Source organism: Lepidothrix coronata, unplaced genomic scaffold (genome assembly GCF_001604755.1).
Source record: "Lepidothrix coronata isolate B3197 unplaced genomic scaffold, Lepidothrix_coronata-1.0 Scaffold378, whole genome shotgun sequence".
Taxonomy (NCBI): Eukaryota; Metazoa; Chordata; class Aves; order Passeriformes; family Pipridae; genus Lepidothrix; species Lepidothrix coronata.
The window spans coordinates 73,196-91,390 of record NW_016690558.1 but is presented as its reverse complement, the minus strand read 5'-3'; the positions used below and the strand labels follow the sequence as shown (position 1 = coordinate 91,390).

Genomic DNA, 18,195 nt, shown 5'->3' with positions numbered 1-18,195 from the left:
GCACGTAGGGGGTCAAGAGTGGCAGCTTTGAAAAGAAAGTTCAGCTGAGTAGTCCCCTTGCTGCTGGTTGTTGAAAAGGCTGGCTTTCCTACTACAGACTTTCCAAGGGAAAACTTTTTTTTTGTTTTTTTTTTTTTGTGTGTGTTTTTTTGTTGTTGTTTGTTTTTTTTTTTTTACGCTTGCGTTTGTGTCAACTGCCTTTAGCTATCCAGCATGTTGGCTTCTTGGATTAGTCAGTCTGCCAGGCACTCCTGAGAACATGCAGCAGTAAACAGAGCCAGCAAAGGTGACTGCTCCCGCTGTCTTTTAAATGCAAGTTATAAAGCAGCATGGATTTTTCCTCTGCATCTCTGTCAGCTTTGGAGGAAACCAGGATTACTGGTTTAGATTGTATTTGCAGGTTCCACACTGATATAGGCAGAATGAATCCCTCAGTTGCAGGGCTGTAAGTGTTCATAGTTAAAACAAGCTTTTAAGACTTAGATATTATAAGCTTCATCCAAACCGCAGAGAAATCAATGCAGAGATTTTTACAGAGGATCACCTAAAAATACATTTCATGGAGTGTTAAAGTGCTAACATATATAGTAACATTTGAGGCTCACTCAAAGACAGCAGTAGTTTGTAATCTCTGAATTGCCAGTGAAATGGTAATGAGTAACTTTCCTGAAGAATAGGTAAGTGCCTGCATATTTCTATGGAGTTGTACTAGTGCTTGGTAGCTGAGGTGACAAATTGGCCACTAAACTAGGACTGTTCAGGAGAGTTGTTCGATCCGATGATAAAAAATGCCTTTAGAAATTGATTTAGAAGACCAAAGACAATACTTGGAGTTCTGTTACTATTTTTGCTTTAACAAATAGTTTTCAAACAGAGGTTCTGAATTTTTTATCAATGATAATGACCCCAAATTGTGTGTAGGTGTATCAAAAATAGTAATTTAAAAAAATGCATTTCTTGTTCTCAGTAAAGGGCTATACGCTCTGGAAAGAGATATGTTACGAGCTAACAGTGGGGAGATACTTTCCAGAATAAACATCTTTGATACTAGGGTGTTGTTTTTTTTTCAAATCCAGAATTGCCTGTCTCAATTAAATAAAAGTTACTTTAGAGTGTGTTTTTTACCTCAGTAAACCAATCACAAAAATAGGAAAAAAAACAACCCTAGCCACAAACCTAACTCTCCACCTCTGATGGTAACTTCTACACTGCAGAAGAGTAATGCAATAGCTTTATTGCGTAGATTAGGAGTGATTCAGTGTTTCGTTTACATTATTTGTCAATCTCTTCAGCATCCTGGAGGAGAACACTTCCTTCCTGGCAGATGGCAGCCCCAGGGCCATGCACCTGCCATTACAAGCACTATGCAGTAGTAATCTACCCCAGCATCGTTGTTGACAAGAGGCTAATGATTGGAGACTGTCTGCCTGACAGCCTAAACAAAATAGGAACCTATTTGCCCTTCAACAAGAGGCTGAGAAATCTTAGGCGGGACAGTCAGGACAGTATGCTGAAAAATTATAATGGAATTTAGATTAGACCTCTTTGGTAGTGTTTTTAGTATGAGCCACTTTTAAGATAATCATGCTTCAAAAAGCAATGTCTCAAAGAAGGGATTTTCTGCTTCTCTGGCAGAGTGATAGCTGGCTTTATATTAATAGCTCAGTGTTGATGGGAGGAAGGCTTGGGCTGGTGTGATTTAGCTGGCTGTGCCACTGTCCTCTGCGGCATAGTCTGCCCTCGCTGCAAGCAGGGAGTTAGATGTGCTTGCGCTGGCAAATGAGGCCATAAGCAGTGTTAGAATGACAGAATGTCTCTTTAATTGTTTGAATGGCACGTTTGGTGCTTGCATAATGCATTCCCATTTCAATAATTTGATTTGTAATTTGATATGTTTTTATTATGTCGTTAGACCAGGATCTCTTACTTTATTTTTTGTTCATTTCTGTTATCCATATGTGTGTGTTTGCTTTTCGTCTTTGAAACTAGTGTGGGCGATGTTTCTAGGGGACACTACCCAAGGCAAGGGTATCTTTGAACTAGGCCAGGATGTTCTTTGCTAAATTTAAAAACTACCCAAATATTACCCAGAGTTTGTAGGGTATTAAGCAGGATTACATGACGCACGGATTAGACATTGTTGAGCAGCTTGTTTTTGTTGAAGGGGTCAGAAATGGAGGCACTGGGGCTTTAGTGTGATGCCAAAATAGCAAACTTGCTGATAATCAGAAACAGCAGAAGCTTCTTAGAAACAGTAGAGCACTGTGGAGAGTTTTCCAAGCTTTTCCAAGTGATGCTCTAGTAAAGGTTGTTTGATATGTGCCGTGATGATGAGTGTAAGGTATGAAACTTATTGTTCCATCGAGTTTCAGTTTACAGGTCTGTTTTACAGATATCTTAAAGTAGACTAAGAACATGACTGTAAGTGGAACGTGAGGCAGAGGACTTTGATTCTCTTCAGTCAAAGACAAATCAATAAATCATTCCAGTAGCAGTGGGAAAATCATGTCAATGAAATAAGATCTAAGCAGTTTTAGATTTGCCTCTTGCATTGTTTCCTCCGCGGCAGTATATTATTTAAAAAACAGTGTTTAAGGCAGTCATAATGTCCAGTTTAACACCTCATTAAATTGATTAGCATTGTCAAATTAATGTATGGAATGAGAATTAGGAAGATTTTTTTGTTGCTGTTTGCTTTGGATCTAGGCTTTTGTTCAATCAGTCTTGTGACTTCTGGTGACCAAGACATCTGACAGTCTTTTGGGGCAGAGTTAGACTTAACTCTTACATAGAAAGCAGTGATGTTGAATAGTTGCTCAAAAACAAGAAAACAATAATGACTTTGGCTTAGTCTTACTTCTCTGATGAAGATAACTGAGGCTATAGAAACTTATTTGCAATAACTGGTAATGTTACATTTCAGCATTATTTAAAAGAATTAGGGTAAAATTGACAAGCAGACACAAACCTCATCAGTTTTCCAGTTAATACAAAACTCTTTTACATCACCGACTTGACTGCTTCAACTACCATGGTCTCTCCCATGCTTGAATTACTGAGAAGTTCAGGTGTGAATTTCTTCTGTAGTCTTTTTACTGGTTTCTCTGATACTGATTTTTTCAAAAACTTCAGGAAGTGCTTTTTAGTTTACTTTAAAAGGCAGACCAAAAGTTAGGTGATGTGTCTAACCAAAATTTTCACTTACACCTAAAAAAGACTTTTGGTGACAGAATTATGAGATTTGGAACTGAAAGGTGGAGGTAAAGTTCTTCTGTAAGGCAGTTGCACTCAATTGTGTTCTAACACCATTCATTTTTACATCATAAAAGTTTGGAAAAATTTATATGAGGATGGGCTTGCATCTTTTACAAGATATTTCAGTCCCAAGCAATTAGTTCTGTCAAAATTAATGAAACATAACAAAAAGAAAAGTTACTCTTTCATTTTAACAGTCCTGTGCAGACACAATAAAGATTTGTGTTGATGATTACTATGAAAGTTGTTTGTGAACTACAATGAGGCACTTTATTATAAAATTATTTACAGCTAATTAGTTTTGATCTAGCATAGAATTTTGAACATATTAGAAAATTTTTTGCAGCTAATTAGTTTTGATCTAGCATAGAACTTTGAACATTTATGTTTGGATTTGGAATCAATCTTGTATAACTTCATACAAGGTTACATAATTCCCTGAATGGTGAAGTTACAGAATTAGTGCTCGTGAGTTTAATAAGTTATAGAAAATGAACTATGTGGAGGACCATTAGGAATAAAACGTGTGTGTGTATATATATATATATATATATATATATATATATGATCCTGAGGCACACAATACTTGAAAGAATTGGCCATAAACTTAAAACTGTTAGTACTTACTGTTTTATAATCCCAATAGGCTAGCAGTTACTCTCACAAATACCAGAGAGAGACTTAACATACTCTAACAAGTGCTAGGATAGTATTGCTTTCTTTTTGATATCTACAGAAAGGTGACTTATTATACTGTTCTGTTTTAATCTTTAAATACCAAATGAAAATTCTGTGAAGATAAGCTTTTAACTTTAACCAGTGTATCTTTAAATAAATGGTAGATTGTGTGAGTTCTAAATAAATAAATTGATGGTACTTGGTTGTTGAATGTTAGCCATTAGGATGATTTCCAGATGCACTGATGTATTTCAGCACTGTACGTGATTTCTAATCTGTGTCCTCTTTTCCTTCCCATCCCCCCTCAGTATGAATATTCAAGGGACAGTAAACTGAGAGGTTTGTAAGATATGGTAACATGAGATAGTACACCTGTGATTTAAAATAAAAAAAAGTCACAACTTGATAGTAGTGAAATATAATTGATTTTTAGTAGAACTAGGATTCAGCCCTCAGGATATAAATTGATGGACTTCTGTTTTAGTAAATGTACACTTGACTGTGCTAGGAAGTGTAAACAATACTTAGATCTTGCAGCTTGAGTGAACATAGTCAAACTGTTGTACCTGAATGCAGAGAGAGCAGGACTGCTGTGAATGAGCTATGTAGGATGTTTGTATACCAGGCTGCTCTTTGATGGAGACATTGTTAGAGGTCATTTAGAGAGTCCTCTGAGTCTGAAATTAAGGAATTCCTTAAATGTTGAGTCTGCTTCATCTGTCATGAATGTGGCAAGCATTAACTTGCCATACTGGCCACGTGGATGCTATGTTGTTATATTAAGAGAAAATGCTGCAGTGTTTTCTATTCCTCTTACTCCTCAGTAGATGTTTTCGATTTTCTTTGTTCTCATAGTTTGGCTGTTGTCACTTTTACAAGGTGACAGCATTTCATCCATACTGTTCTAAAAAAACATACTGGGAGTTATTTACATGATATTTTGTGTCATGTAGACTCAGGCTTGTATTCTGCTTATTTTGTTAAAGTATTCTACTCTACTTTGCTAAAGAATAGTATTAATTTAGTGCAGCTTGCACTGTTTCCTCAATAAGGCATAGGAGAAACAGAATGAAGGTTTTATAATAAAAAAGGTGCTGGACTTACAACATGTACATAGGAAATACCGGGCTCTGTTGAGGAGTGATGCGTAGGAGACAACTTTAAACTCTCCACGCTGAGTGGAATGAAGTGTATACATCCTGTCTTTAGTCAGGTGCCTCTTTTATCAGGCACTCATTTTTTTTGCTTGTCTTCCTGAGGCATTTTCTTGTGTTTTGTATTGGGCTACCTGAGCAGCTGACTCTTCTTCATTCTTCTCTGGAGGCAAAGTTAAGTTCTGCTGAAGATGGCAAAACAGTAGACAATTAAGTCTTTTATTGAAACTTCATATTAAATTTCTTCTTTGCAATATTTTTTTTACCATGTAATCACATTGTTTTATTAGACTGTGAAGTGGCTTTATCTTATTCGTTAGTATAGCTGTGTTTTTCTGTGTGTGTGTGTGCACCTGATTAAGATCTTAATTTTGATTCTGTAGTCAAAGAAACATTCCAGTATGTCTCAAAATATATTAACTTATTTGCATCAGATACACTTTATTTTATTTCGCTAGGTAAGAATTAGCCTTGTTTGTATTTGATACATAAAAACCTGTTGTCTCATCAGTTCAGAAAAGCACTGTGCTAAAAATAATTACATTTGGTAATTGTCAGTTAATTGAGTAGCAGGAGAAACTTGACCAAATTCCATGATTTAGTTTAGGAAAAACATTGAAAATAAGTGGTACCCATTCTGTACAGGATATAGTATAATGTGGCTATGACTGTTGGAATGAACAGCATTGCCATCTGTCTTTTAAATCTGAAATTGTTTCTTTGTTGGATCAGCTGGTACTGGAAGTTTTTTTTCCTACCAGGTGTGTTTGTCTTGCTGTATATGGTGACACCATTCTCTGACTTCTCCTCTGGTTCTGTAATGTGTAACTTTTACTTTGACATGGGTTTCCAAGATTTTTCATAGCAGTGATGAGATATTAACAGGGAGGCTTGGAACCATTTCTCTTCTTTCTCATTGATCATCTTAGGTTCTTTTTTGGGCCATTTGTGGCCGTATATTATCTTTCTGGAATAGTAATAATTATTGCTTCAATTAATTTTTTCAGTATACTTTAAAAATAGCTGCTGGAAATAAGAACCTCTGATATGGTCTGCAGACTACTTTATACTGTAATTTGGAAATCTGTGATTTGGAGGAACCAGTCATTTACAGCCTGTTCATGTTGGGTTTATTTTATATGTGTTTTATGGGTATGGTAAAGTGATTTTGCCCAAGTCTTATTCCAGCTGTATAGAAATGTGTGTCTGTACTCTATTGTCTCAAACATAAATTGAATCTGCCTTTTTCTTTCGTGGTTGTTGATAGTTGGAGAGGCTGAGGCATCAAAGTGAAAGACACTGTCAAAATTGTTTTGCCTTTTATTAGTGCTTCAGGTTGCTTGATTTTTTTTTTCCCCCTCCCTGTAAACAGGCATCTTGTGTTTGCTGCGGAAATGTTTTTGTAGGATTGTTTAGCACAGACAGGATGGGATTATTTGCAAGCCGAGGGAGGATATTCCAGAGGAGGCCATTTATCGTTGTTTTTCCTAACAGATTTTGTGGAATTCAGCTGTGCTGGGTTCCTGTTTTGATCTGATGGACATGACTATAATTAAAAGGCAGAGGCTAGAGGTTGACCAGATATTAAGGGACCTTCATGTAGGTGTCCTGAGTGAAGCTGCTTGATGTGTTTTATGTTGCAGATTCCAGCTCAAGTGTTTCCAGTATGTCCATGTTCCTGTTTTAGATTTCTACGTATAGATTTCTGTTTTTTTTGATCTAGCCAGTGTTCTTGCACTTTTTGCAGAACTGAGAGATTTGGCCCAGTCTGTAGTCACTTAATTTGTACCTTATTAGGAGCCTACTGAAGGAGTTCTCCTAAAATAAGGATCTGGCTTCTGTAAGTAGTCATTAGAAGGATACAGGTGCCTTTTAAGTATTGAAGAGGCTTACTGAATTGGAGATTGGCACAAAGCTGTCTCCCCTGACCATAGAGAGAGCTCATATGCTTGGCATAAATGGAACGCCGAACTTCCAGAGATCTGCAGCTTGTGAGATCAACCTTGCTGTGTGGAGTCTATTTCAAGCAGAAGGACTTGAAATGAGACTGATATTTGTATGTGGATCAGCTGGCATAGCTAAGTATTCCTGCCTGACCCAGACTGTACTTCAGTTAGCTGATGATGTATATTGTACTTGTGCAGTAAATGTGAAATTAAAAGGGATTTGCAGTTTGTTTGTTTGTTTTCCTAGCTGTGCAGCTGCTGCACTGTTGGCCGAACACTTTCCAGTATTTTCCGTGGTCAGTTACAATTTGGGAAATATGCAACAGTATTGGGGCCCTATCGCTTGCAAGCAAACTTGGGCTTTAAAGGTGCAGATGCCTTGGGGGAAATACTGGTATTTTGCAAAGTATTTCTTTGTGGCACTGTCTGCAATCTTTCTGTTTTTGACAGAGCAAACTTCTAGAGCAGCATCATAGCTTTATAAAGTTTCAACCACTGCATGATATCCTACGGGAAGTCGTAGTTCCTTGAGGTGACATCGAGAGGTGTTCATCACACCTATTCGAGATGTCCTAAGCATCTTTAAAGAGCTGGGATGCTGGCAATGGGAGAAAATACATGCAGGTCTTGATGTAATGGAAAGCCTCCCTGAACTTTAGGGGAATTCTCTGCTTAGCATTGAGGGACTAGAGCCAAACTCTAAAGCATCGCATCTTGAGTGACATAGATGGGTTTTAATTTGTTTCATAGAAACAATCCTGGCAACATGATACAATCTCAAAAAGATGACAATGTCAGTTATATAGGTGTGTGGTCAGATATATTGGTATAAGTAAAATGCATTTTTTTAAAAATGCTGTATCAGTTACTGATGAGTAATGATAATTTCCTTTTTAAGGAAATTAAGTGTAATTGATTGCTTATAAATATATTTAATGGCAAAAAATGTAGAGAGCCATAAAACAAAACAAAGACACCTGTGTAAGAGCACTTGGGAGAGAAGGAAAAAAATGGTGAAACAGTAGAGTAGAGCTCTTTTTCTGTAAATATTTACTGAGAACTTGTGTAATTACAGAAGAAAGTGCATCTTGCTCTGGAGCGCGTAATGTTGCATATAACCAACACTAATTTTTTGCTCTTTTTAAAAACAATCCCTTTGAAGTTTTGAGAAAAGTGCTGTGAAGCACACTGACAGCATAGTATTTTTCATACTTTAAATTTGTTTTTTTTTTCTTGAGGAAAGTAACATTTTTTACGGCAGGTCCCATAGCTGAAAAAACAAATAAGTGCTGTTTTCTAAACTGAGATTCATTGCATGTCTCAGATATTCTTTTTTCTTAGGGTAGGTAAAACCTGGTGCTTTGCATTCACTTTTGACATCTGTTTTGTCTTGCAGAGCAAATCAGTGTGGGCTTGCTTCACTTCTTTTTCTGCAATAAGCTCTTAGATGGGGAGGATTCAAGGTGCATCCAGTGGAGCTGGGAACAATCTCATTCATTCAGTATAATCTGTGTTTCTTGCTTGTGAAAGAAAGTAAAATATGAGTAAAAAAGAGGAGGTAATTATATGCTTTCTGCTATCAAATTATTTTATGACCAGCTTCCAGTTTTGAAACTGGTGTTCTCAGAAGATAAATTTCAACCACCAAAATTATTTTCCTAAACAGCTTACTACGCTTTTTGCCTCTGCTTTCCAACAGAGTATCAGTTAGCCTCCAGGAGTGATAGGTGCATGATATTTATCATGACCATGTGACAAAAATACATCTTTTCCTTTCATGTATTAATATAATACTAACTTCTGTATGCAATAAAATCCATACCAGCTTCAGAAATAAATGCTAATTCATCTTGAGTAGGAAGTTACAGATGCCTGTTTGTTTTAAAAATGTAACATAAAACTGTTTTTTTTTTTATTTTTCTAGCATTTCTCAGAAACGTATTTAATGCAAGGGAGAATAGAATACAATCTGTAAATAATAGATCTACAAATATTGTTCTTTGAGACATCACTTTGGCTTGATTTACCAGGGTGTTTGACTGTTTATTGAAGGAATAGTGGGAAATGTCTCCTGGGGGATTGTGTTAGGGAAAGAATGGCTGTTTTCGAGAAGACTTAGTGGGCTTCCGTAGAGGGATAACTATTAAGGCTCAAGCAGGTGAAGGAGCTGAAACCAACAGGGTGAGGGCAACTCACTAAATTTGCGAATCTGGCTTTCAGACAGTATCCACTGTGCCAGCGGTTGCTGTGGGTCTACAGTACAACTCTACAGTCTACAATACTAATGAAGTTAGCTGGCTTGTCCCTGTAGGTAAATCAGTAGAAACTAGATGAGAACTTTGAGAGGTATCTCCACATGCATGTCTTCCTCTAGGAATGAGGAATGCTCCAGTTTTCTCAAAGACTTTGTAAATCTGAAGCTGCTTTTGATACGAGATGCCTAAGCCCATTTGGCAGTGACAGAGGCAGGGATGAGTCTTTCAGAGTGCCTGGATGAAGTGTTTCTGTTCCCCTCCCCACAATATTTACATGGCTAGAGCACTTACCCAGGACTGACCAGTGTCCAGTACCTTTCTGGATGAAAAAAAAAATCTCAGTCCTCTTTCCCCCCTCCTCATCTTACAGCAGATCTTTGCCATATATTCTTTGGTAGAGTGCGCTTGTTCTTTCTTACTGAAGCTGTTTTCATGATATTAGATTTTCACTGTAATGGAAAGGTAGAGTGAACATGACTTCCCACAACTTACATGAGTCCTTATCTCTGTTCCTATTAATATTTAAATTTTTAATATGAATAATTTTTCAGTTTAGTCAGTGGAAAAGATTGCTTTTTATCCCAAGTGAGAGAGAGAAAAAGCATACTTTTAAGCTCTTTGAGAGTACTCTAATGTTATGTTTTCAGGCATGTGGGTGGAGGTAGCCTAGTGGCTCAGGAGCAGCTGTTGAACTTTGGTATTGTCCATTGATACTTAGGATGGCACTCAGATTCTCACTTATGGATCTAACCAGAAGTCTGATTGTACTTTTTTTTTTTACTTCACTGTAAGCTGCCTGAAATAGGACAGCCAACACTGACAGCATTTCAGTCGGCAGTTGTGTGAGAATATCAGGCTCTACTTACAAGAGCTCTTCTTCCTTGTTGACCTTGTTAATGACTACTGATATAAATTAGAAGAGGGACAAATATGCCTTTGACATCCTAGCTGAGCAGACTTCCCAGCAATTGTAAAGGTGTGTAAAAGGATATGATCTCTTTTTCCTAAAATAATACCAAGTCGTACACCTCACAGAGTTTGGGATCTTTCAGAACTCTTATTCATCACAGCCCAATATGAAATAGGACAGAAGAATTGTTGCTTAGAAGTGGCTGTTTCTTCCCATTGACTCTAAGGAGTTAGAGTGACTAGCTCCTCATAGGGTTAGTAGGTCAGAGATGTGGAGGTACACACAAGGCTTGGTAGAATTTAGCTGAGTCTTGCCTGGTCTGTGCAGGCAGGTGTGCTAATTCAGTTGTTGTTTCTCCAAAGATGGGGTGGGTAGGTAGTTCAGTGTATTAGTCACCAATCCTTTCTACCCTAGCCCTTTATCATTTGGAAAGTGAGCATGTTGTTCTGTAAAAATTCTGTCTCTTAAGAAACTTCCAGCCTCACTTTGTATGCAAATATTGCTGTCAGGCTGCACCTGGGAAGAGCTGTTCTCTCTCCTTGGTGTAGTGAAAAGAGCTGTAAAAATTAAGCCGGTCACCTCACTGAGGCCACTTTTATGATGTTGGGTCTTGAATCTGCACTAATATAGGAATCATGTGGTGGTTGTAAGGTGAGAGGCAATTCCACTTGCATGATAATGGTCATCAACGAAGAATGTGACTTCTTGTTCCATGATGGTTAAATCCTGTGCATCCTGTTTGTGTGAACTGTGGAGTGGCTCTTGGCTCTGTGCCTGCTTGCCTGCCACAGACTAATCTTTTTCAGTGGCAAATTTTCTGTATAGCTTCTACATCTTCTTCTGTGTGCATGTTTCTGTCCCTCTTACAAACTCCCAGTGGAAGGCCAGAAGGACTAAACATGTTTATTTTCTAGGATTTTGTTTGTACAGAGAAAGCAGATGGATTTTGTTTAATTTCATGTAATGCTTTTGAACAGTTGTATACCCACCTTGCAAGGGAGAGGATAATTGAACACATTTCAGATAATACTATGTTGAGACGTTGTTGTCTAATTTATTGTATTCCTAATCATGAGATTAAATCACATCTATACAAACTTGTTTAATACTACACAGTGGCTGTAGCTCTGAAATTAAGAGATATAATAGCAGCTGTATTAAATTAATCCTGGGAAAAATGAGCATGTCTAGCTTCTTAATTTTAAATTTGAAGTACCTATATTTATTATAATTGATATGGAAAATGTATTTCTGGACCAGCGCTATAAATTCATTATAATGACATTTGTAAGTTTAATCCTTTATTTTCCACGTAATTACATTTTAATGTTTAGTTTTTAGTACTACAAAATGTATAAGAACATTGACAAAATTATATGAAACACAAATTCTATCAAATTCTGAAGTCAACTAAGCATAGCCAACATTCTCGTCTGTACTTCTATTACAGACTCAATTGCTTAAACTCCAGTGTAAGATTGTAGGTAAAATAAGTGTTAGTCATGTAAATATATGGCATCAAAATACATCCAAATTATTCTGGGTTTTAGTACCTTTGGTTAAAAGTCAGCACTTATTGTAAGTTCTGGGTATTTGTCCATGACATCAGATGAACATGTTAACCTCTTGTGTGTATGCTAGGCATAAAAAACCAAAAGGTACTTGCAGGTACTGACATGCAGCGTCGTTTCCCAGGTAATCTTCTGTTTTGTTTCCCACTTTAGAAGATAATCTTTCTCCATGATTATCTTAATGCAATTCAAGATGATATGATTTTTAACCATTTGACACAAGAGTTAAAAGTATTATAAAGCACATTTTGGTATAGATAACTGTAGCTGCAAGATCCCTACTTTATTACTTTAAAGAAATATAGTGTATGGTTGGGGTTTTTTTTGTTTGGTGTTTTTTTTTTTTTGTTATTTGTCATGAAGAATCTATGTTGGTCAGATGCTCGCTTTTCTAAATTCATAAAACAACAGAGACATATCTAAATAACATTGCATACTGTTTCTTAGTGGAATAACATATCAAAAGAGCCTAGTTACTTTGGGCAGCATGTCTCCAATTATGACCAACCATGACTTGTTTAAAAAATAAAAATAACATGGCTTTTCTGTTTAATAGTTTAGCTTGTTTTTCTCATCAAATATGGAAACATTTTACTTTGGATGGATATTATTCATGGGTTTTGTGTACTTTCAGAGTGTACTACTTCATGATTTCCTGCAAAGTGTTGGTAAAGCTAATGTTCAAGCTCTGATTGAAACCTTTTCCTCTGACAGTGACTGTACTCAGCTTTATTTCATAAGAGGAGTCCCACTGAGTGGAGCTCAGATTCCCTGGAATTACTTGTGAAGAGCCATAGCTCAGCACGAGTTGTTCTGTTGTCTTTAGCAGGGTTACCTTTAACGTTAAGTCAGTATTCATTGCATTGCTTTATGAGAGTTGGAGCCAGATCAGGATTTGGCTTCTGTGCGCTTCCCCAGTAGCACCCTGGGTAGCAGGCAGGCTGTATTTGCATTTGGATGCTTGGCCAAGTTTACACCTTATGATGTGTGTGCATCTTGTGATCCCTCCTACAAAGAAGCCCTTGGAGACTGCGGTTCAGACCATCTCTTGTTGCTGTCAGTGCCAGGTCAGCACGGGGTTGATTACTATTAGGACCCATGCTGTCCCTTCCCACCCTCAGCCCCTGCCTCTCTGCTCCACTTGCTTGCTGACAGACTGCTCTGGGTGTGAAGAAGTGCTTTTGAGGCACAAAGCCACAACCTGTGCAGGCCCATCTCCTGTGAGCTGCCTGGCCAGGTATGATGCATGGAGCTGGAGGAAGCTGGAGGGTCGGGAGGGTACACTAGCCCTTTCTGGGTGGCCAGCTGCCTTGCCCAGTGCCATGCATCTCCTCCCAGGTGTCTGGGGTACCAAAGGCATCTCTGTGTGGGTGGGATTCAGTTCCTTGGGCTGTGCTGTCTAACAGCCTGGCCTGATGCTCACGAACTTACGTGCTGTTAAGCTCCAGGTTCAGTTTTATTAATTGGAGTGTTCTTCCAGGAAAAGTTAGTTAGCAGAACCACAGCCTTAATTGATTTGGCAGACAGCAAGGGGAGGGGAAACAGAGATAAAGCCACTGAGTGATTTGTCTGGAGTCAGGGCAGAAGCCTGCAGCAGAGCCGGGGGTTCTGCGTCCGATGCCTGATCTGCTCTGGCAGTCACGCTGCCAGTGAATAAATTTACTGGTTATGAATAACCAGCAACATATTTTGCCATGAGCCACATGAATAACTGTTCTTGCCTGTGTGCTTCTTAGCAGATGAGAATTATTTTAGGAATTAAAAAAAAACTTATTCATTGCTTACTGACTTTGAAAATTAATAAGCAGAGTAGATTTTCCTTAATTAGGTAACCATTGTGTTCTCTTCACAGTATATTTAACAAGTCTATGAGTATTTGTTAGTTTCCTAGCAGTTTGTGTTGTGTGTTTATTCCTTGATTTATTCCCCAAGAAGCACTGGTGGAATCAGATGACAAAAGTTGTTTTGGAAACTCGGCAATGATCATGGATGGTTTTCTTAATAAAGCCCCAAACCAAGAGGAAACCTCAGTATTGACACAGTGCTGGACTTTATATTTTGATTTGTACATATCCATGGAGAATGAAGTTACCAGAGAATATGTTCGTGTCCTGTAGGAATTTTTAGTTCCTGGATAAAGATGGTGCATACTGATGTGACTTGCTGTGTGAGTGGAATGTTGACCTTTGGCTTGAAATAAATAAAAGATACTAATCACTGAGGTAAAAATTAACAGTGGTATTGATTTTTTTGTTGTTTGTTTGGTTGGTTGGGTTCTGTTTTTAGTTTAGCGTGGAACTTCCAAATTCATTTCTTACAAGTAGGCTTCCTCTGAAGCTGACACTGCTATTACATGGGTAAAGTGGTAGCAGTAGTTATTTTTCCTTTCTCGATTCAAAGCTTATTCAAAACGTGATTGAAAACTTATTGAAGTCAGGGGAAGTTGTTTCATTATTGAAGAATATTTGGGGTAGATTTTGAGTTATAGGTCAGCATTATAGAGTCATTGAATGATGTGTTTGTTGCATCACAGACTCTTAGGCTTGTGCCCACAGTCCTATAATTCCACCCACAAAACCCTACGAACTAAGTTTGAAAGCGCTTTGAAGCATCAGCCACTTCACCTATTGCAGTTTAATTCTGACTGGACAGTACCTGGTGTGCTGCAAGCACAACATCAGGTTTACGCAGTTGCTAATAATCTTCCCTCATGTCTGCCTTAGGCTGACATTCTTCTGGAACTTGTTTGTTCTCTATGCATTTTCCACTGATTTCCCTATCTGAAGATGAGATTTTTATTTTTTTTTAAACTTTATTTGGCTTTCACTATCATTTGTCCACTTTTGGGAATGTAAATTTAGTTGTCATGTTGGTTTCTATTTGAAGGAGGAAAGCAGTAGTGCAGAGTCAGCACTGACCTTTAAACATTCACTCGTTTGCCTACATGATGCATTTATGCTGCTTCCCTGAACAAAAATGGGAACAAAGTGGTTTGTTAGGCGTCTCTTCCTCAAATGAGGCATCTCTGCTGCTGTCTGAGAGCTGTCCATCCTGCCACATGTTCACCCATACAGCCATTCGGGATGATGGTGGCGGATTTGGGATGCTCTGGTTGCATCATAAGCCAGTTCACGTTCTTAATTTGAAACGCCCTTCCGAACCAAACAACAAAAGCTAGTTCACTGAAGATTCAGTGGGTAGATTTGACTTAGTTTCTGATGAGAAAAGTGGGGGCAATGAGATGCTTTCCTTTTGGTCTTGGCAGGCTAGTAATTAATCTCAGGCTGTGACATGAAGTAAAATACCAAGTAATATTCTAAGTATCTGATCATATAGTGGATCCAATTGACTCCAACAGGACTAATTTCTTAAGTAAACCATAGCTCTGAGAGATTCAATAACAATTTAGCAATTCTCACATCTATGTCAAGATGTATCAGCCTTTGTTTTTATGTAAACTTGAGGGAAAAGCCTTTTTATTGGTTTATCAGAGGCTTATATGGATTGAAACTTGCACAGATAAGCACTGTGCTTACTTTGACATCCAGGTTTTGTATATAATCTATTTTGGTTTTATTGTCTCAAAGGAATTAAAAATACTGAGGAGTACTCCCTTTATTGCCTCTGCAATACTTTATGATGTATACAAATATGAAAGTAATAATTGCATAGCTTTTTTTTTTCATGTGAAAACCTATTCTGAATAATCTCTCCGTGGTATTTTTTGTGTTGTTTAAATCATATATATGAAATTTTTTTGCCTCTTTTATTGACTTTCTTTCATTTTTCTTTTCAGAGTGAAGGAGTTAGTTTTCTGACCATGACCTCAAACAACAGAGTACAACATTCAAAGAAGCTGCTCGGCATATACCTTTTTGTTTATTTGTTTTTGGGTTTTTGTTTTAATTTTTTTTTGGTTAACTGAAGCTGCTTAAGGTTTACTTTTTATTGTTGTTATTCTTGGTCCTAACAGTTACTTACCTGTTGTGGCCAAACTGTGCAACAAATCTAGGAGGAAGGGAAAGCAACTTGCCTAACTCGTTACCTGTCCATGGCATCTATGGTATCATTTTGCTGCTGTTTCGACAGAAGTTGGAGATGCTCTTTAAATTGTAGGAACTTTTCTGCTGGCCTCTTTAACTAATGGCCAATGCCTTCATTTTCTTTTTCTTCAAAGACAACTGTATTTATTCTTTGGTATATTAGGGGATTCTGTAACACCTGCTGAAGCAGCAAGATCTGGTATTTACTGGCATAATTTCAAGCCTACGACAGTACTACCTCAGTTCAAAGTAAAGCCGGATTTGCGGTGTTGGTGTACCACAGGAACTCCTTTATCTCTATGCTGAGTCTCTCAAGAACGGTTGCCAGCCTTACTGAACTTGCAATGCGTGCAGTTGCTGCTGCTGCTGGGTTTTGAATTGCTAGCCGCAGGGTTTACGTCTCAGACAAAGCCGAAGTAGGGCACTGAAAATTCTAAAATGGCATGAAACTCTGTGAATCAGACTTGGACAAAGGATTCAGAGTAGTTAAAAAATATAAAATGTGTAACTGATGAAACATAAGTTAAAAACATCCAACTGTATTAGAGGTATCTCTCTGTACCTTTGACACACTTGTTTAATCCTCTCTATGTAGGTGTTTATGTAGGTACTTCAGATTGCAAAAGCCTTTTCTTCTATTTACAAGCTCACTTTTGTCAGCTAACCCTGTTCTTAGCTGCGTTTCTTGTAACCAAAAATCCACATAGGCATGCTAGGAATGCAGGGATGATAATGGGTATCGGGCAGATTCAAGCGCTAATATTAACACAGTATTATCTTGCCATCTAGAAAGTCCTGATGTTTGCCTTTTACCAGGAAAGCACCATTGTAGCTGCAGGCACTATTACAGGGAAGAAGAAGTCACTTATCCTGAGTTCTTTTCAAGGCTACCTGTGCATCCCATTTCCAGTGGCCAGAAAATCCGAGTGATGTGGCTACTGTCACAAAAGTCACATACAGCTCTTGCACCAGACTAGCAGAATGTCATGCCACCTTGCTTCTCCTTCGCTAAATTTGTTGAAGAGTTTGTATACATTTAAAGGGTACCTCCCCAGTGCCTGCTCTGATAGACATGATAGACATGTAAGTATTACTAAGTTATGAGTTATGTGAGACTTTTTTTTTAATCATTGTGCTAGGTGGAACCTGTACTTCACTATTAGCAATGCATTATCTTTGGGATTTTTTTTTTTCTGAGGAAGACAAGAGTCAATGTCTTACAAATACAATGAATGGCAATGCAGTCTTCCTGCTTACATGCTGAGTTTTTAGAACTGAGGATTGTATTACAAGACAAAGATGAATGTAAACTAATTTTTTCCCTACCTTATGACACACTTTATTTTTCACTGTAATTTCTGGGGTCTTAAATCACAACAATGCATAGGCTAATACAATATTACATCTAAAATCAATTTAAATATCTGATCTGTTTGAGGTTTTTTTCTAACAATAATGCTATAAATGGTTCTCAGAATTTCTAAAATGCTGCTTGTTCAAGTCTGGAATGAAAAATAACTACATACATTTGACACTTTCTGTCTAAACCATCCCCCTGCCCCCACCATCACTGAGTGTGGTACCTGCTGAATTCAATGTTTTGAACGTCTCTATTTTGAAGTATCCCTCTGTATCAATTAAGAAATCGTGCCACTAAAACAAATGGCTAAAATGCATACAGCAACTTCGAAACAACTTGACAATGTGGTCCATTATTCTCTATCCTGTATATTTCACAAAGGCATATGCAATACTTACATTCTTAATTTAGTTTACAGAACGGAACCAAAATGTATAAATGTTATGTTTGCTATAACTTCACAATGTATATTGGGTCTTTGTACATTTTGCCTGACTTACCTTAAATTTAAAATATTTTTTGCTATATAACCTTAACAGTTATTAAGCAGTGCTTTCCTTTTGGGTACGTATTGTTTCTGGATATCAAGATGTTAAATATATTTCTTGCTATTGTGATATGACAAGAGACTTAACTTATCTTGCTGTGTCTTCCAATGTACACGCTGTATATAAGGATAAATGTGATGCTGCTGGAGACCAGAGTAAATGGAACTAGAGTAGTGTATTGTATTTAGTCTGTATTGATCATGGATGCTCTCCTTAATAGCCATATGCAATAAAATACGTTATTTATGAAAGGAGTAAAGTATTTGTGTGCCTGTTTTCTCTGGTGGTGAAATGGATTTTTGTAGTGGTTTACATGAAATCAGTTTATTCTCTCTTTTAAATGGAAACACACTTTCTATAGTTAAATCTTAACTGCTCTGCACATACTTGCTTTCCTCTTAACAGGTATAGCACTCCTGAAAAATCACAAAATAATTTTGAATATTTTTTAATGCTAAAAAGATTGGTACTATAA

At 37.5% G+C, this 18,195-nt stretch overlaps 1 protein-coding gene across 1 annotated transcript in view; it reads left to right on the top strand.

Moving 5' to 3' along the window:
• Nucleotides 1-17,979, top strand: part of IRS2 (insulin receptor substrate 2) — a 27,643-nt gene extending 9,664 nt beyond the window's left edge. The window contains exon 2 of the mRNA XM_017839141.1: nt 15,566-17,979. Coding sequence (XP_017694630.1) covers nt 15,566-15,570 — 5 coding nt within the window. The 3' untranslated portion in view covers nt 15,571-17,979. The remainder of the gene's footprint in view (nt 1-15,565) is intronic.
• Nucleotides 17,980-18,195: the final 216 nt, after the last annotated feature.